Here is a 19,912-nt window from a genome sequence, read left to right on the forward strand (position 1 = left end):
CAGAGCCCAGTGGCAGATGTGAATGAGCACTGCTTGAGGAAGCTGTCCAGTAAACACTAATTCCAATTTGGAAGGCTGTGGGGCAACCCGTAGGCTCAGCAGGTCACTGTGGTGTCTTTGCATAACAGGGAGGACCTGGAGTGTTCAGTGCATCCCTGGTTTGCTAACCCACAAACAGCCAAAACATGCTGTTTTTGACTAACAGTTCTTGTGCCTTTTTCCCCTCTTCAAGACTATGGTGTACATGTGCTTCTGTCATAGAATCATAGAAAGCGCAGCATCTTTAAGGCTGGAAAAGACCTCTAATATCACTAGGTCCAATGACCAACCCATCCCCACCATGCCCATAAACCATGTCCCTCAGTGCCACATCTCCACAGTTCTTGAACACCTCCAGGGATGGTGACTTCACCACCTCCCTGGGCAGCCCGTGCCAGTGCCTCGCCACTCTTTCTGAGAGGAAATTTTTCCTAACATCCAATCTGAGAGGGCTGGAGGAATGTCTGTTTGAGGGATGCTGTTCAGCCAGCAAAACACGAGGAAGGCACCACATGGCCTCATTCACATCTGTTCTTTCTGGAAACCCTCAGCATCTCATGTGTCGATTTGTTGGATGCAGTCACTGCGGCTCTGCCACAGCACCTGATGCAGTGCTGGTGTTGATCTCCGTGCCCTTATGCTGAATAACGTGGGTCTAGAAGAATAGCCAGCCTGCTTTAATTGTGTTTTGTTTTTCCAGTGAGGAAAATAACAGCAGGCACAGTTCCCAGCTGAGTGCCTGGTGGCTGTGCCATGACAGCCAATCCTTTTGTGTACCTTCTGTTCAGATCTGGGTCTTTGCACAGGACCAAGTCCAGGGATGGCTGTAACAGGTGGAGTGGTGGCTGTGGAAATCTCCAAGTAGGGACTTTTTGCTGATTTATCTTGCAGCCCTCATGGCAAGGGGCAGAACTGTGAACTTCAAGATAAGCATGAAAGTGATGACAAAGGCGAGTTGAGCCTGGCAAAAGGCACTGAGCTTAATGGACCTGTGAGATTCGTAACTTCCAGCTTGATCCTGTAAAACAAGTCAGGAGAAACTGGACCGTATATTACAAAGCAGCAGACTCCCAAGGAGCTGCGGGACTGGAAATTCTCCTGCCCTTTCCCCTCACCATGTTAATGCTTCTCTTGACTTTTTTGGTGGCACGTTCATGATTTCTCATGTGCAAATATGTTTGAATGTTCTCCTCCCTCAGGCACTTCTCAGCCATCTGAATGCCTTCCTCCATCACTAACTGCTTTTTCCATCAAGATTACAGCAGCAAAAAATGTTCTCTATGGGCTGGGTGCTCCCCTGTGCATGAAAAATATGTGCAGGAGCCAAGAAACACCAGGAGTTTCTTCCTGATTGTTCCAGGTAAGAATAGGCAGTGACGCAGGCAGGGGACACAACCTTGCACACACACGTGCACATTCTCTGGGATCAGCACAGCAGTGCCCATGACCTCAGCAAAACCATACAGAGTCTGGGGGTAGCTGGACTGGGCTGCGTGGCCTTGGGTGTTACCCAGGGCAGTTTGTGCTGGGTTGACCTCTCAGTTCATTGAGGCAGAGGAAATATAAGCCAGTGTGGGAAACAGCTATAAACTGCTCTGGTGCACTGTTGTCATTCAGGTGTTATTTTCAAACTACAGCCTGGAAAGTCCTGAAAGGGGTATTTAGGTACCACGTATGGTTAGTTTGGTTGCTTTTAAAACCATTCAGTGCTTGTGAAATGTAGAAACTGAATGTCTCCACTGTAAGATTTTTAAGAGAATCAATCGTAAAGTGGGGATCTGGGATTCCCCATCAGCTCTGGCCTGGCTCCCAGCCCTGCTGCAGGCTGCAGGAAACCTCTGCTGACTTTAGTGGATGTGCACTTGGGCTACCTGCATTGTCTGCTTCTTTGGGTGTTCAGACATTTCTGTCTTTGGAGTGCCATGGGATTCTTAAGGTATATATTTTTCTTTTCCTTTTTTTTTTTTTAATTACAAAGCACCATGAGATATAGGAGGAGAATTATAAGAGGTGCAGGCCAACATGCTTCTCTGTAACAGAAACGCAGAGGTGGAAGCGTGTTCTTCATATTATTGGAAGGTTAGAAACCCCCCGGGTGGAGGACAGAACTCAAGTATTTTTCTAAATATGGGGACAGTTTGGACAGAGCCTGTCAAAATGTGGGTCACTTTCTCATCAGCTTCACTAGGCTTTGAGCAGGCAGGTGGTAGCTGTAACACTGGAGAATGCAGGGGCATCTGCTATGTGTTTGCTGATTCTGCCTCTCCTGTTCCTACAGAACTGACATGGAAATATATAGTCAAATATTTACAAAATCTAACATTTTATCCATATGTAAGAGAGATCAATTCTGATTTTAATGCGCATACGTACCTTGTGCTGCTGCAAAGCCGAGACGCTGACTTACATCCTTGGGGTGCTGAACATCAGGTTTATCTTCAGTTTCTCACAAAAATACCTTTGTTCATGTAGAGCTCAGGTTCACACAGATGTGCAGAAAGCTCTGCAGAAAACATAGCATTATCCTCTAAAGAACAATATATGGAAAATCTCTTGGGAGACTGTGGCCCTGCGAGCCTCTCACATACATTTGTCTGCTTCCTGCCTTTGGCTACCAACAATGGGCCAGTCTGGTGTGCAGAGCTCTGCACTCATGTATGTAACAGCTGTAGTAAGGGATGCAGCACAGAGCCCCAAATCACTCCTTATTAATGACTGCTGACTGCTGCACGCAGAGGTAAAACCTCTGTTTTCAGCCAGAGCAGAAGTCAGTGACACACTGAGCTTTTTCATGCTCTACACAAAATCTCGAGCGCACAAATTAAATTTCCCAGGGGATTATAGCCTTATACAAAATGATATTGTCATATAAATGACAGAATTACAATTCCATATGATTTAACGCAGATCCAGACAAGAGTTTCCATATATCAGGATTTGGGTAGTAGCTCCAACATGGGTCTATCTTGTGTAGACATCACAACTCTCCCATCTCTTGTAAGGCAATAGACTGCCAGGGTACAAGGCACAAGCTGCAGACTTACCTGCCTGTGCTAAGGGGGAAGAGGCAGACAAGGGAAGAAAGCAAGGCTTAGTTCTTCTCCAAGAGCACCATGTGTAGCATGTGACATCTCCCAGCTGGCAGTGAGGGCACCCAAGGGATAGAGTTATGACCACAGCTAAAACCCACTCCCCATACACCACACCATCTGCCTTTGCTTTGCTGGCTGCTTCCTTCAGCTCTCCCACCCACAAACAGCTGGGGGCAGTTTCAGGTGTTAGTAATTTTAACCAAGTGGTTTTAGGAATGCTTTGCTCTTCTGCAGCTTTCATCATATGCACTGTGTTATGTCAGCACCTGGTGGCTGCTGATTTGGAATGTTGTGTTACTGGGGCTGTACATCCTTGCATCATGGTTGCCTCCGTCTCCTAGTCTCCTTTGCTTTTGAAGGCTTGCATCAGACTTTCAGGTACTATTGAGCAGTACTGTTTCTGTTTATCACTTTACCAGGTAAGGGAAAGGTGAGCAATTTTTATGCTTTAAATGCTTCTCGTATCTCCCCAAGGGCATTGAATTATCTCATTTCTTAGCTGGAGATACACTCATAGTGGGTGTAAGTTAGTTTCCTCCTGATTTATCTGCAAAGCTGTCTGAAGCCCAACTGAGTTCATAGTGCAATACACAGAACAAGTGGCATCAGGGCTTTATAACAATATATTCTTAGGAGGACTACTTCATGTGCTCAAGTAACATTGAATGTTAGATCAATTATTGTTTCTTGAATGCTTTGCTGTTACCTGACCTTAACCAATTACAGCTGTTGCCTGGAGTTACAGTTTCTTAAGGCACTTGCATTGGAGCTGAGGATGTGTTGTCAGATTGCTCTGCATCAGTGCAAGCCCAGCAGTGGGTTATTTATGCCTGTGCTAGGAGTGACAGTGTACCAGTTTACAGGCTGATTCCTACTCAGTGACCACCAAAGCACTCTCTTCTGCAACACTCAAGGAAGTCCCAGGAAAATTTTAGAGAGAGACTTTTTCCACGTGCATGTGCTAGTATGGACACTCACGTGTCCCCATCTCTGTTAAGCTGAAGGGATGTTTTTGTGAAGAACAAAAGGTAACACAACAAACAAACCCTTTAGGTAAGGCATAGCAATGGGAATTTAGAGCTGTGTAATTCCCTTGCTATCTCTGAATATGGAAAATGATGACAACAATAGTACTTTATTTCTTTGATTCCTTGTTCCCCAGGTAATGTTCTGAAGATGTACCAACTCCAGAATCAATGTGTGGAAGCTAGGAAGTAGAATCACTGGTACATGCAATTAGAATCATAGAATCATTTGAGTTGTAAGGGACTTTTAAAGGCCACCTAGTCCAACTCCCTGGCAATGAACTGGGACAGGTACAACTAGATTGGGTGCTCAGAGCCCCTCCAGCCTGACCCTGAATGTCTGCAGGGATGCGGCTTCCACTGCCCCTCTGGGCAACCTGTGCCAGTGCATCTCCGCCCTCACTGTAAAAAAAATTTCTTCCTTACATCCAATCTAAATCTCTCCTCTTTTAGTTTGAAACCATTTCCTTGTGTTCTATCACAACAGACTCTGATAAAGAGCCTGTCCCCTTCTTTCCTGTCACCCCCCTTCCCCATTAGAAAGGCCGCTCTCGGGTCTCCTCAGGGCCATCTCTTCTCGAGGCTGAACGGCCCCAGCTCTCTCAGCCTGTTCTCGTAGGGAAGGTGTTTCATGTTCCATCCCTGGGGTCATTTTGGTGGCCCTCTTCTGGACATGCTCTAACAGGTCCATTAGAGGCAGCTGTTGTGGTCGTGCAATGTTACCAATAAAGTTTTGGTAGAGATAGACTTATTGAAGATGAACATATACCAAACTGGTCCACCGTGAACTTGGAAATCCACAGCTGATGGATTTCCAATGGATATTTACAAATTGTTAGCATCCTGTTTATGAAAACTGTAAACAATCGAAGGCCATTGCCTAGAGGCTCCAACCTTATTTAGATCTATGTAAAGGACAATTCCCACATTTGCAATGCAGTCAGCGATGCTGGCATGTCACATGGTTACTGCACATGGTCATCAGAGTTGCTCCAATGTAATCAGATGCATGCCACCGTGTGCAGTGCGTTGTGTAAGAGTGCTCTATGGGAGAGGAGAGAGAGAATTGCGCAGAGACCTCTTTTCTGATGTAGCTAACCCACGTGCCCTTTAAAGGGGTTGATTTGGAAAGACAGGCAATTAGCTTTGCATACAGTAGTCCTTCCTGGAAATTGCTCTCCTTGGTCCACGCATGGGAATGTTACGAGAACAAAGCAGGGAGGGCTGGGAGGTGTGGATGGAGCAAAAAACTTGGGCTGTTTTCTGCATGAGCTCTGCTGCCTGGCATGTTCCACCTGAGCACAGGCCATCTCTGGTGCTAGCTTAATGCTCTGTGTTGTGATTGATGTCAGGCTGCCTGTATGCCTGGTTGGGCAGGGTGGATTAATCTGGGTGTGGAGCTGGAACATGTGTTATGTATGAAGGGGTGACCGCAGCTGTAGGCATGCTGCAAGTTGGTGGCTGAAATTGTCTCATCCCAAGCATCCAATGCACAGCTTCCATTTGGAATATTACAAAAATTTTTTAAATTGTTTTTTTGATGCCTGCTTCCTCTGAATATCCTTCAGAAGGACCATTGTTGCTGAGGAATTGAACTGGATTCAGAAAACTTAGTCTGTTCAGTTGCTTTGTCCAGTGTTTCCCAGAGTGCACTTCCCTCACCCGCCATTTCGTCTTTAACTTCAGTTCACATTGGAATGGATTGTGGTGGAAGGAAATTAACATTGGAGCAAAGGGGTCCTGTGCAGGATGGAGCTCTCCACCCTTCTCAGCTGTACAGAGGCCACCAGTTTCTCCCTGCAGCTCCCCGTTGGTACCCAGCCCATGACCCAGCTTTCTCATCCATTCCTTTGATCCATCACCTAGAGACCATCTCCAGGAAACTGGATACCTGAGGTTGTGTTCAGACTGTGGATGGGAGGGGAAGGTGACTGGAAAATGATTTCAGTTACTCTTGGTCATTCCCACCCAAACCCTGGGCCTTCCCGTGTATCGTGTGACTCACAGCTGGCTTTTGGTGCTGGTGATGTGAAATTCACAAAGACCAAACACATGGGATTCTATTGCAGGTTGCACCTGCAGAGTGAAAATATAGAAGGGAAACATCTTGTTGAGTGCTGGGTTCCTGGCCAGCTCCTCACCCTCCAGCCACACTTGGACAGAGCATGATGCCAACATCCTGGCTCCAAGCAGACACAAATGAGGCTGCTATAGCTCAGCCCAAGGGAATGTTGTGGTTTGTTTTTGCTCAGGTTGTAGGGGAGCTTCGTTGGGCACTGCAGTGTCCTACTTTGCAATGTGACTGCTGTGATGAATTGGGCACCACATTTATGGGTTCCCTGGGGCGGGCTGTCTCATCATCCCTCCATGACAACGCTGCTCCAATGACGGCCTGATGCCGACTGCTTTCTTTTTGGTCACTGCAGTAATAGTAATGATTAACAGTAATTATAAGAACAGTAATAGGAGTGTCCCATAATGCCAGTGGATGGGGGAATTCCACTAAGCGCATCTGCTCCTGTGCCTAGCAGCCATCACTGGGCCAAACAAATACACCGCGGACCTGTGCCGCTTTCCTAGGTTCTACGTTGGGAATGAGTGCTGGCTGATCTGGTTCCAGTGAATTGCTGTTTACTTCATCATCCCCAGTGCCACACCTTGTGCTGAGAGTGCCCATCTCCGTGCACATGGCCAAGCGTGCCAGTGGCACTCACCACTGAGTCACAGCCAAAATGCGGAGGCCACGGCAAGCTGTCTTCTTCCCTCTGATGGTGGCATTACACAGAGCATCTTCCTTACCCTCTGTCCTCCCCAGGCTGTCCGGGGCAGGGATGCAGAAGAGGAGGGAAACGGTGCAGAGCCCACAGCTGGGGCTGAGTGCTGTGGTGAAAGCCAACGGGAGGCAATGAGTGCCGCTGAGTCACACCACTTTGCAGCAGTGGCTCTTGCTGCCATTTCTCTGCTCCCAGAGGGTTGCTGTGCTCAGATCCAACAAGCCGAAGTGCCACGAGGTTGGCTGCCAGCAGCATGCTGTCACGTCATGGTGCTTGCTGTTTGCTAACAATAAAATCCATTTAGATCACGAGGAAGGCAATTCAGAAGTGTGGTGTCATGCTTCTCTGAGCCTTTGCTGTACGTATGCACGAAAGCACCAGTTATGAGTCCAGATGAAGGTTAGGGGAAGGCAGAACACTGAATGGCTAGTAGCTTAATTCTTGCCACCTGCTGTGGGGAAACCACTGCTCTTCCACCTTGGTCCTACTCAAAGTCTTAACAAATGATTAGGAGCAAGGATCTGCACTGACTAAATGCATGGATGGGACCTGGTTCAGTGTACCCTTCACAAGGGTACAAATACAAGTTTGATTAGCGGCAAATCAAGGCAAAAGCTGTGAAAAGATCCTGTAAATGAAAGAAGCCGCCATCTCCTTGGAGGTGGATGAACCACTTTGCAGAGAGCTGTAATTAGGAAAGGGAAAACAGCAGATGAGCACTAAGGAGCTCTTCCTGCTGGCGGCATGTGTTGGGACACTCAGGAGCTGCTCAGAGGAATGGAAATTTCCTACAGAGTGAAAAGCTGCCTTTACCTTTACCTTTCCATCTTCTGAGATGCATCAAGATAGATGGGATTTAGAGTTCTTTTGTTTGTTTTTTTCTGTTTTTGTTCCAATTTCCGCTTAATGCTGACCCAAGAAGTTGCCCAAGAAACCACTAAATTTGGGGTGATTGTTATTTTAAACAGCCAAATGTCTTTTGTCCAGGAGCTTTGACCTCATCCTGCGTTTCCAGGAAGAGCCTCTTTCAGCCTTGGGATAGCATTTTGAACTCTCATCGTTTATGGGAGAGCTTGGTTGTTTAAGTACACTGGCCCTAAATGACTCATCACAGACGTAGCAGATTTGAGGCTGACCTCTCTATAGAGTAAGTCTGGCTCAAGGTTTTTTCCTTACTCCATTTCCTGTAGGCTATCTCAAGTATGGATCCCCATTAGGTATCTCCCTTCTTATGCCATTTGTGGTCAAGATTTTCACCTTTTTATTTCTCATGTAAAAGTGTCCAGTGCTTCAAGGCAAGGTCATGATTTTCTTCTATTTTCAAAAACACTTTCTAACAAAAATACGTTGCTTTTGGAAATAGGTGGCGTTCTCAACAGACAAAAAGCAATGCATATCTGTACCCAGAATGGCAACATGTAAAACTGGATGTGGGTTCTACAGAAAGTAGGAGTCACCTGTCATGTATGGGTTTGGTTATGCAAGAACACATACATGAAGTGACAGTTCACTATTAGGAATGCACCTGTATTCTTCTACAGGCAATCACCATGAAGAAATGCATTCTCAAGCAAAGGAAAATGTACATCTAACCTCTGCTTTTCCCCTTGAATCCACGAGACGTAATGAATCTGCCTTACATTGGCTCCATCAGTGCAGGAAGGTGCTACCCAATGTGAAGAGTAGCAATCAGAACATCGGTTCTTACAGTGTGTGCTGGCAGTATCCAAAGAGGCACATCCATGTGGGGGAAGAGGATGGTGAAACCTGCAAATGGAGATGGCTGATGTGGAAATATACACCACGAGACAGAAAGAATTACAAAAAGATGAAGCAAAGATCTATATGTGGTACTTGTTGCCCATATATTCAAACCTGAAAGAGGAAATTCCAATGAATGGATTCAATGGTGTCAGCGTTACCTGGTATCTGGATACCGGTACAGAACTATAATTAAATGCTCTCTTTTCAGAGGATAAATCACACAGGAATTTAAGGGTGAAATTAATTATAAAGTGGAAGTTCTGCAATGATGTTGCTTTTAAAGCATCCTGGAAAATGCCCACACGCAGAAACGTTTTCCTATGATTGCAATTACTTCCTTTACTCACTGTGAGCCCCAAAGAGCAGACAATAAAGTCCTTAATAAAGGGGATCAGCCCCAATTAAAGAAGCAACATAAACAGTCATGTGGCATCAGAAAAGCTACCACCTGCTCACCTTAATGCAATGAAGTGATCGTATTGGGGCCATAGTGCTGCAGGGAGAAAAATGGACTTGGAAAAAGATTCAGGTTACATCATGTCCCACTTCCTCATGGAGCAAACTCTGGATCCCTGCAGAGCTTTTGATGCTCAATCCTGCCAGCTCTTATGTTTGCATAGTTAACAGGTTGTGTTGACGTAATGAAGTAGTAATGCATTGAGTTTTTACTTTCAGCATCTCCATGCTTCTGTGGATCTAAGAAAGCACTCTCAAAGTAAGCAGAAGTGTGACCTCTAAGTACCAGATCTGTTCCCAAACTCCCTGAATTAATGTGTTTGTTACTTAGAACTGGAATCCAAGCATGGAGGCATGCCCTGTCATGTTCTGCAGTATCTTTTGTAGTGAACTCTGTTGTATCAATAACACTAGTGCAGTAGAGAAACTATGAATACTGGAGTTATCAGCTACTCAACTGCACCTTGCTATCAGCAGTCACATTCCTTGCACTATGAGGTAGGCTTATCACTTCCACAATAAATGGAGTATAACCTTACCTTTTTTGATGATAGAAAAAGGTAATGGTGTTGCTTTAAAAGGAAAAGAAACAGCTCCCGCTGCTGAGCAGTTCAGGCAAAAAGTATTTTATCTGTCAGGCACGCGTACAGAAAGATGTGAGGTGGTGTATCCCCCAACTCTGATGGTGTGGGCAATGAGGTCATGCTTCACCTAGCAATGGAGCGCAGCAATGGCCTTCAGCAAAATGCAGGAAGGACTAATCCCAGCCAACTGCGAGTCAGATGGCACAGAGGCTGCCCACGCTGCCGAGTGCTGGAGGTGCACTGTGGCCTCCAGCCCTTCCAGCAGGTGGAGGTGGGGGCGAGGTGCTGCATTCCTGCGGCCTGTGCTGGAACCTAACGGACCATTTCTGCGCCTGGCGCCCCGGCTCATGGCATGCGTGGGCTGAGGGGCGATGGGAAATGCCAGCAGGTGGGACACTGGGGAGGGCAGCGAGTTTGTGGCTGCCTGACCCATGCTGTTGGTCAACGTATGGCAGCGCTGGGGGTATGCTGCATCCCCAGGCCCCATGCGAGTGGTTCTGCACCCACCTGCGCTGGCCCAGCCCCGCACCTGAGCCCCAGGAATGCTGCGCTCAGCCGTGACCACGAGCCCCCGGGCCCGCTTGGCAGCCTGTTTTACAGCCAGGAGGGCCACCGCAGCAATGTTTGCTGAAAGAGGGATAAGGGCAGCACGTGCACCGAGGGGTGGGGTCCGGGCCGAGGGTGCCCCCGGTCCTCGGGGCATCGCCTCAGGGCACGGGGGGACGGGAGGAGACGGAATGCGCTGCGGGAGGAAGCGGCGGGGACGGGCACCTGCTCCGAGCCTGGCCGGGTTTCATCACCGCGCCGCCCCGCCTCTCCGCCGCACATAAAGACCGGGGCAGCGCGGTCGCCGCACAGCGCTCCGCAGCTCTGCCGCCGCCTTCCTCCCTCTCCTTTCTTCTCCTCCTCTTTCTCCTCTCAACCAGCGACCCGACAGCGATGGACGCCGGCGGCCCGTGGACTCGCAGCCTGCTGCTCTTCCTCGGTGAGTGCTTGGAGCGCTGGATGCACAGGGGTGTGCGATGTGACGGGGGAAGGTGTGTGCTCGTTCCCCTTTCCCAGCCTGGCAGCAGGAGCTGCTCAGTCCCCTCGTCCTGTCCTACTGCTCTGGGTGAGCTCAGTGCTGGGGTCAAATAGAGGGACCTCTGCTTGCCACGGAGCAGGCTGTGGGCCCCTCGTCTTGCCACTTCTCCCTTCCTTACCTGTAGCGAGCTCCTCTCGCTTTGCATGTGCCCCTGACAGCTGGCACCAAACAGGGCATCCTCAGAGCACCCAGAGTCCCAGAGCACGCAGCTGATGGCCACCCTACAGCTCCACTGGGGCTGCGAGGCAGTGACCCTATGGGGTGATGCACACTGCGTGCAGCAGCGCTTGAGGCAGGGCTGAGACCTGCAGCACTCACTTTCATCACAAAGAGTGTTCTCACACCCACAGTGCTGAGCTCAGGGTCTGAGGCAATGGGGCAGTCAGCTCTCAAAACCAGCCCCAAGACCAATTGTAGCAGGAGTTTCTGTCTTTCCTCTTGGCCAGGTGTTTCCATAGGGCTCGTGGCTCAGCTGCTACAGTGACAGCAGGTTCAACATCTTTTAGCCTGTGACTCAGCTGTGCTTTGCGCACAGCTGGTACTGGAAGGAACTGGTATTTCTTCATGGATTTGTGTACAGATTGATGTATTTCCGGGGCAGGCACAGTCTAATGGTCGGGGACAGATTAGTCACAGCGAGGTGGCCTCATAGCAAGTGCAGGGAGCACTTCACTGCCTTTCTATACCAGGTCAGCTGTCCAAGCAGAAGTCCATGGTGCAGCTGAGAAGTCTGAGTGATGGCTGCTGTTGTGCCAGGCTCCAGAGTCTCACTGTCCCAAGGCAGGACCTAACTCCAGTGGCCATCATTAGCTCTGTATCCAGGCTGCCATTGGCTCGGGGGAAACTTGAGGTTTCCTGTGTCACATCTGAGCTGACTGCAGAGGTCTCTGAGCCTGGAGATACAGAAGACAGCAGCAGGTGGTGTGTTTGACAGGAAGCAATAATGGATTTCTCCTCCTCCAGTGTAGGGCCCTCTGTCCTATGCTGGTGGTGGAAAGCAGGGATGGTATGTGAATCCAGTCATTGGTGTGCAGGTCTGCATGGGGGTGGAAGTGGTGCTGAAATGATTGGTGTACATAATAAGTAATTATCTGCATAATCTCCTCTTAAGGGTAAGTCCTGGCCCAGAGTTCAAGGGGATTGTGTAGGCACTGCTGGAGTGATGGTCATCCCATGTAGGCTGCTGTCTGCAGGGCTGCTTTAGGGCATCCGTGGCTCTGAGTCTGCAGTTCTGCACTTGTGTGTGCAATATGCAACACGACGAAGTGCAGACACTTCTTCCCAGAGACATGCACAGATGCTTCAGCCCATTGCCCTAGGGGGGATTTGTTCGGATCTCTCTCCGTACCACCGTGCGTACATAGAGGAGTTGGGGTTGGAGAGAGCTGACAACATCTCCTTTACAGGGTGGGAAGAGCAGCCTGTGCCTCTGGCGTGTCTCATCCCAGGAAGAGGAGTGCCAGACACATGTTTGCTGGGCATGGCCATACAGCCAGCACAGGTACATCCCACATGGGGGCACCAAGCAGAAGCAAGGTGTTATGTCCCAAGCGTGAGGATGAGGAGGTGTGCTCTCTCTGCAGTGGTTAAAATGATCTCAAATGACTGCTTCCTCTTTCCCAGGCCATGTGTTCAGCGTACATGGATAACCCAAACTCTAGAGGTGCTGGTGCAAGGGCAGAGTTGCAGAGCCACACGTTGAAGCAGAGCAAGCCACTAGCAAGGCTTTCATGGCCAACCCTATGGTTCTGTGATCCTCACCTGGAGCACAGCCACCCACCTGGCCTTCACTGCCAGAGGGGCTTGCTTGGTCTGATGTGGCCTGGAGAGGTGTGTGGTGGGGCAAAGAGGTTCACTGCAGGAAGAGACTGAAGGTGATGTGCTGAAGTTGGATGATGGTGGTAGTAGTGCTCACGGAGCCCATTGTACAGGCTGGCCCATGTTCCCTGCTTACTCAGCACAAAGAAGGCCTTAGGCAGTCAGGTGGGCTCTCAGTGTGTGAAACCAGATGATGGGGATACAGCTGGATCTCTCCCTTGAGTTAAATGGGCTGAAACCCACCGGGGGCACGTCACCTGAGCACCGCTGTGCTTGGCACTGCTTTGGTAGTGCAACCCAAGTAACAAGTGTACAGGAGGAGCACAGAGGTGCCAAATGTGAAATAGCATTAGGGAGTCTTCTGCAAGTGAATCAGTACATGGCCAGTGATCTTGGGGACAAGTGAAACCAGCTGAAGTGATGATGAGGACCCAGCGCCTCTCAGGAACCTAATAATTCCCCTTAAAGTGTTGTGAACCTTGCAGAGGGACTAGTTCTTGGTTCGGTATGTACATCCCTCTTCGTGCAGCTGGAAACCATAGTGGCTGACCCAATAATTACCATAGCACATCACCTCTGGCAAAGGCTGTAAGAAGCTGAGGAGCCACTCTCTGTCTCTTGTTTTCCTTCCATCCTTCATGAAGGGCCCAGCAGACAGCAGCAATACCCCCATTCCAGAAACAGAGTTAATCTTAGAGTGATACCCGCAGGACCTGACCAGGTATTGCGTGCTGGCAGCATAGCACTGGCATTCCTGCGAGGCATTAGTAAATACCAACAACCTCATTACTGTTATCTTGTACCCTGCGGAGTATTTACTTAGTGAACAGCAAAGGAATAAAAATATAAATACCTCTCCCAGGTCCTACGTTTGATATACATCACTTGATAACTATTCTGGGAAAGGTCTTCCTCTGCTACTGCAGCATGTGGATCCCTAATCCTCCTGCAGGATCCCCCTCCCACTGATGTCAGAGGCAAACTATGTGCATGGGGGAAAGGGCAAAATGTAATGGTGCAGAGCAGGAAGGACTTTGCCCAAATGCCGAAAATACTGCTGGGTGTCAGCAAATACCACACCTGCGCTCCAGCCTCTGGCCTGTGCCCACAGTCAGGTGGAGGTTATTGGCTGCTGGGATGGGGCAAGCTTTGCTCAGCTTTGTGTCAGCAGGTGTGCCTTAGTCCGTCCCTTACAGAGTCTAGTGATTTGTCTCCAGTGGTGCTCTGGGCACAGAGAAGGGCTGGCCTGCCTCTCGGTCGTACTTTCAGTCCTCTTTGGTTGGGGTTTCTCAGCCAGGTTCTGGTATCTGTCAAACAGAGAGCTTTGGACTGAAAAGGAACTGCTCAGATCACACTCAGGTGGAGGAAGCATGCAAGCCAAAGCAGAAGTGTGTAGGCTGAACAGAGACCTTCTGCTGATTTAAATAACCCATCCACCCAACCACCTGCTGCTCCTGATGAAATCTATACTGAACTCAGAGTGCTGTAAAAATAAATAAATAAAAATTAAAAGAATTAAAAAAAAAAATATCCCACCCTGAAAGTAAACTTTCAGGTCCTGCCCCGTCAGAGTGCAAGGCAGCTCCTGCTGAGTCATGAAACAGGAGCAGCCGTCTCTGGCACACTCCTCTAAGGTCCCTCATGTCACTGCCCTGCTACTGCAGCTCTGATTAGGTGCACCCAGTCTGTGTCCTTTCTCTAAAGCCCAGTGGAAACCTGGCTGTGCAGGAAACGTATTTAGAACAAAAAAAAGCTGTCCATCTGAGGCATATGTTCTGCCTTTCTGGCATCTAACTGAACCGCATCTTAAAGGATGCCCTGCTGATCACCCAGACATGGATGAGCTGCAGGAAGTTCCTAAACCACTGTAGGTTTAGCACTGAGGGGTAATGAAACTTTCTAATAAGTGGAGTTCAGTTGGAGTGATCAAGAAACTATGAAGACACGCTCCACCTATTAGCCATGTGTGAGCTGATGAGTTAATGGAGGCACACAGCCCGAAGACACCACCTGCAGGCTGCTGTGGCATGGGGCTGGTGTCTGAACGGGTTGGGTAGTGACCACAGCCCGGGTGTTCCCAAAGTGGATTTATGGTCAGCTGGGACAAGCATTCTCTGCTCCTTGTGGGCTAGCCATGGAGCCTTCAGATCCTTCTTGGAAATGTTCATTCCAGTGCTGGAAATCTTGTCCTGTGCAGCATCACGCACCCCAAAAGATGTCAAAATGCATTATAGGGTGCATCTGTGGGAGAAGGGAAGGAGGGCCCCTGCTCCCCAGGGAAATGTAGCCAGACTCTTCTGCCCGCATGCTGCTGTCCCTCTCAGTGTGGCTGGTACCCATGCCAGGCCTGCTGAGCTGCAATTCTTAGAATCACAGAACCGTTAAGGTTGGAAAAGACCTCTAAGATCACTGAGTCTGGCCCCAACCCATCCCTACCATGCCCACTGACCATGTCCCTCAGCGCTACATCCACATGGATCTTGAACACCTCCAGGGACAGTGACTCCACCACCTCCATGGGCAGCTTGTGCCAGTGCCTCACCGCTCTTCTTGAGAAGAAATGTTTCCTAATATCCAACCTGAACCTCCCCTGGTGCAACTTAAGGCCACTGCCTCTCATCCTATTCTTGTTGCAGTGTGGGTGGTGGAGGAAGGACAGCAGTGTCCCCACTTCCTCCTAGGGCACTCCCCAGATGAGTGACACTGGCCCAGGACCTGTAAGTGGGTCAACATCTCTCAGATCCAGTGAGCAGGTGAAGAGAGTTTGGGGTCTCATGTTAGCTCTTTCCAAGTGGACTTTCATTTGAATAGCAGACAGAGGAGTCAGTACAGAAACTGTCCAGCATTTCAGGCAGAGTGCAGTGAGGCTGAGGGAGCTGTCTCCTGCAGAAGAGCAGCTTTGTTTTGATCTTCCTTTGGACAGAAAATGGTCTCTGGGGCAGTGGTGGGCCCTGAGCCTGGCCAAGTACTGACCCCTCACAGCATGCTGAGGCACTACCATGCTGACTGCTGGGTCCTGGGAAGTCCGCTGTGCAGGGACAGCCATGACTCCAGGAGTTCTCCATGTTGTGCCTATGCATAACTACACTCAACAGGAACCTAATTCTGACTTTATTCTCTCGTAGGTTACCTATTGCAAGCAGTCATGGGCACAACAGTGATCCCATTATGTGCACCTGGTGAAATGGAAAACTGCACGACAGCACTAAGTAAGTGTACTGCACAGCCCTCTTTGCAAATAGCAAGTCTTTGGTTGCCATCTTGCTCAAGCTGGCAGCCTCCGGAAAACACTTCAACTCTACCCACAGGTTACCACTGAACCACATTCCCAGCATCCCACAGAGTATCTGCTGATGTTGAACACGAAACTTCTTAAAGCCTGTGTTCTCTTTAGCGTAACTTTTCAGCATAGTATCTGTGTCTTAGATGAGAACTGCTCTGAAAGCAGAAATAGCTGATGTGGGTCTTCTAAGGGAAGAGTCAGTGTAAGTCTAACTCTACCCAGAAGGCTCACCTGCTGCAGTGCCCACTGCATTGCAGCTCTGCTGGTAGCCAGGCTTGTTGGACTTGTAATGCTTGCATATTTTTGGGGAAAGGGAAAATGAAGCTGATGAGATGCTAACCAAATCTCTCTGCAGTCCAGACAGAGAACAGTCCTCGTGTGGCTCAAGTTGGGATAACCAGGTGCAAGCCTGAAATGCAGGACTACTGCTTCCACGGACAGTGTGTGTACATAGTGGACCTGGATGAGCACTACTGCAGGTAAGGACCAAGCACAGTGCGCCCTGCAGCCTCCTTGACATGGTTTTTGGGATGAACTGCACGTGGTTCTGATCTTGCTGACATTTAGGGGACCACCAACCCAGCAAGGTGTTTAAATGCTCACAAGAGCTTGAAGAGAACCAGTGTATCTGTTACAGACCTCAGCTGGATTTAAGCGAGTATGAAACATATGAGCTGGCTGCAGTGAAACCAGAGTGAGAGTCTGAGACAGGTGAGGTTAGTCACCAACCCACCGTAGGCATGGCACACTCATTGTGATGTTCCTCCCATTGTTCATCTTCATTTACAATAGTGAGAGGTCCAAATTGTAGGCAAGGCAGTGAGGTGTCTCCTAAACAATGACCCCCTAGGCACTTTAAGGGTATTCCTCACTTTCTTGAAGGATTTGCATTCCTAGACCCACAAGGGTTTTGGCTATAGAAGCTGGAACTGCTTGCCCCTAAGGAAACAGCCAGCAGCACAGCATGCTTTGTGGAATGCTGAAATGTAACCCCGTGGCAATTTCTCCAATTCTGTCTCTCTTATCCTCAGGTGCGATGTAGGCTTCTCTGGTGTCAGATGTGTGCATTCAGAGCTCGTCCGACAGCCCCTCAGTACAGAGTATGTGGCACTGACAGTCATCCTCGTTTTGCTTTTCCTCATCGCCATCTCTATCGCAGGCTACTACATCTGCAGGAGGTAAGAGACTTTTTCTTTGTGGCTCAGCAGTGTGTGCAGTAAGACGTCCAGTTGGACAGAGGTACTTACACTCTCGTGATTGCATGGAGGTAGTTTGAGCAAACCTGCTGACACAATCCAAAAAAAACATGTGCTGACTGCATAACCCCAATGGAAGACTAGTTCATGCTGAGGCACAAGTGCCTGCAGATGCATTCTGATCCTGTTGGATCACTGAGCAGTTTGGTTCTCCTGTCTTAGAGGGCATGTTAGAGTAAAAGAGAGAGCAGGCAGGGAGCAGGAAAGCTCTAGTTTCTTCTCTTGGTAATGCCATTTCCTTGGTCATCAGAAACTGGAGAGCAACTGGATAGAATCATGGAATCAGTAAGGTTGAAAAAGACCTCTAAGACCATACAATCCAACCATCCACCTACCATCAATATTACCCACTAAACCATGTCCATAAGAACTACATCCATCCTTTCGTTAAACACCTCCAGGGACAGTGACACCACCACCCCTGTGGGCAGCCTGTTCAAATGCCTCACCGCTCTTCCTAAGAAGAATTTATTTCTAATATCCAACCTGAACCTCCCCTGGTGCAACTTGAGGCCATTCCCTCTCATCCTATAATAGCTAATGCTGTCCGCTGTGCTGTGGTGACTGTGCCATCTAGCAAGCATCATTTTGCTAGCTGCAGAGCATGTAGAACAGCAATCTGTTCCACCAACAGACACAAGAGCAACAGGAATTGTTATTTGTGCTAATAACTAATTGCAAGGTGTAGTCAGAGAGCCGAGAAGGCAGAACAGCCCCAGAGGGAGATCTTGGCTTCACAGATCTGATAGGTAGGTGGTAGCTGCCTTAATTCCTCCTCCTTGCCTGAGGTCTCGATGGCACATCTCATCTCAGAGAGAAGATGGTATCATTGGTTGGGGCACTCAGCCCCTGTGCAGGCAAGGATGCAGCAGGATTTCACAGCCCACTACTAGCAGCAAGATTTTAACGTAGGTGTGAAATCTTCAGGGCAAAACTGAGACATGAGGTTCTGCATGCAAGTTATCCCAGAACCAGAAACTAGCAGAGGCAGAGCCCAGCTACTAGAGTTGGAACAAACACAAAGAGGTCATGATGAGTTCTCTGTCTTCCTCCTTCCCTCCATTTGTTCCCTAAAAAGCCCCTTGAGATGACTGGCTTTCCAGAAATGACACTTCTCTCTGTTCTCAGGTACCGAAACAAGAAGAGACACACCAACACCAGTGAGTACAAGGAGGTTGGTGCCCTGTAGAAGACAATGTGACTTCCTGCAGCATTCTGTTCGTCTGGACGGACTCAGTGGCTCCCCAACTATTTAAATGTTATTTTTATTAACGATATTTGCAATATTTATATCCTTTTACAAATTTCAATTGTCTGGTGATCCAATCAGTATAGGTCAAGCATTTTGTTTTCAGTGTTTTATTTTTTTATTAAATAATAATATATCTTAATGAGAACCCCACGTCAGTGGTTCTGTGCAAAAGAGTTATATTTTTGTAAAAAGTTGTCTTCTTACTCTGAAGAGTAATTTTATATTTATTCTTGTGAATATGCTCAGAACAATTTTACACCTGTAAATAAAAGTTCTCAACAAAGTCAGAATATCTGTGTGTTTTGATCAAAGTGAAGCGTGGCTTGGCTGAGATGTTGTAAAGCAAGAATACTACTGCAGAAGGTGCCATGCCTGTAGAGAGAGAGATGATGCTCACCTAGCAGATAGCAGAGCCGCCTCTTTCTCCATCACCATAAATGCTGTCCTTTCTTAACTGCTCTTGAAGTGAAGCAAATGAAAAGGGTGCCTGGCCTTGTTTTTCTGCGATATTGTCCAGTAACAGTTCTAAGTGAACTCGGAGGTAGCATGACTTAGGCCTGCCTTGTGCCATCCCATCTCTGTGTCAGCCTGTCCTTGACTGCCACCAAAGGGACCCGCAAGCTCTTCCACCCACAGCAAACCAAAAGGGAAGGCAGTTGTGCCAAGACTTTGAGCTCTCGCTTGAGTGGTCCAAGAACCCAAGGAAGTCGGGAGGTTAGGTGGGGTGGGTTTTCCCAGTGCCCTGACATGTGGCCAAACCCTTTCCTTTGGAAAAGATGAGTCATTGAAATGACAGCTCTGCTTCTGCCCAGCTCAGTACTCACTTCCTGACCTTGTCTTACTTTCTCTGTTATCTTCTCACTGACGAGCACCAAAGCAAAGGTGTGGTTGGGCAGAGCCAGGCTGCAGTGGAACAGTTCTGCCCAGGTTCTGCCTGCTTTTGTTGCACTTCTCCAGCCCAGGTGCCTCAGTGGGCAGCGGATGCAGCAATGAGGAGGAAGGAGGTCTGCTTAGCAACACAAAGATGAGATCTGAGCACAGCCTGATATTACTCGTGGCGGATTCCTCTGGCAGTGCATAGCAGGAAAGCCCTGATGGCCTCCAGGGCTGTGCCTGGCACCAAGGTGCTTTTTGTGCTCCTCAGTGTATGCTTTGTTCACCTTCCAGCACTCATGGTCCCTCCAGCAGAAGTACCACCAGCTCCTGGAGCCTCTGTGTTGAGGCAGTACAGGTCTCCCTGGTACTCAGTTTAGAAGAGCACTGCAAATCAATCCCTGCTAATTGGGTGATGTGTCGCAGGCCCTCATTATCTGCTCCTCAGCTTTTCACTTCCTCTCTCCTTCTCTTGTAATGTCTCAGACGAACCTGTTCTGCCAGGTGACAGCTGATGGCAGCCACAGCCCTGTGCTTGCACAGCCTCCCTGGTGGGAACTATTTTTTTACGTCTAACTTTGAGCTGACGGCCTTAGTTTGGCTTGGGCTTTC

At 48.7% G+C, this 19,912-nt stretch overlaps 1 protein-coding gene and 2 long non-coding RNA genes across 3 annotated transcripts; 2 read left to right on the plus strand and 1 right to left on the minus strand.

The window, feature by feature from the left end:
• LOC110398626 lies at positions 647 to 10,367 on the minus strand. The gene is made up of 3 exons (XR_002438503.1): positions 3,084 to 10,367; positions 2,413 to 2,542; positions 647 to 1,057 (listed from the first exon to the last, which is right to left on the minus strand). It is a non-coding gene; the product is annotated as an uncharacterized LOC110398626 (long non-coding RNA).
• On the plus strand, positions 10,541 to 18,714 carry EREG (epiregulin). Its single transcript, XM_021396464.1, has 5 exons — positions 10,541 to 10,719; positions 15,762 to 15,845; positions 16,275 to 16,398; positions 16,951 to 17,097; positions 18,304 to 18,714. The coding sequence occupies exons 1-5, from the start codon at positions 10,674 to 10,676 to the stop codon at positions 18,362 to 18,364; spliced, it is 462 nt and encodes a 153-aa protein (XP_021252139.1). The 5' UTR covers positions 10,541 to 10,673; the 3' UTR covers positions 18,365 to 18,714.
• Positions 11,987 to 14,092, plus strand: LOC110398627. The gene is made up of 2 exons (XR_002438504.1): positions 11,987 to 12,319; positions 12,442 to 14,092. It is a non-coding gene; the product is annotated as an uncharacterized LOC110398627 (long non-coding RNA).

The sequence above is a fragment of the Numida meleagris genome, chromosome 4 (assembly GCF_002078875.1).
Source record: "Numida meleagris isolate 19003 breed g44 Domestic line chromosome 4, NumMel1.0, whole genome shotgun sequence".
In the NCBI taxonomy this organism is placed as follows: Eukaryota; Metazoa; Chordata; class Aves; order Galliformes; family Numididae; genus Numida; species Numida meleagris.

Bases quoted from the DNA above. Each gene is read 5' to 3' on its own strand.
- EREG (XM_021396464.1), top strand. From the start codon at position 10,674: ATGGACGCCGGCGGCCCGTGGACTCGCAGCCTGCTGCTCTTCCTCG. The intron at 10,720-15,761 runs GTGAGTGCTTGG...ATTCTCTCGTAG, and splicing joins CAGCCTGCTGCTCTTCCTCG to GTTACCTATTGCAAGCAGTC. The intron at 15,846-16,274 runs GTAAGTGTACTG...ATCTCTCTGCAG, and splicing joins AAACTGCACGACAGCACTAA to TCCAGACAGAGAACAGTCCT.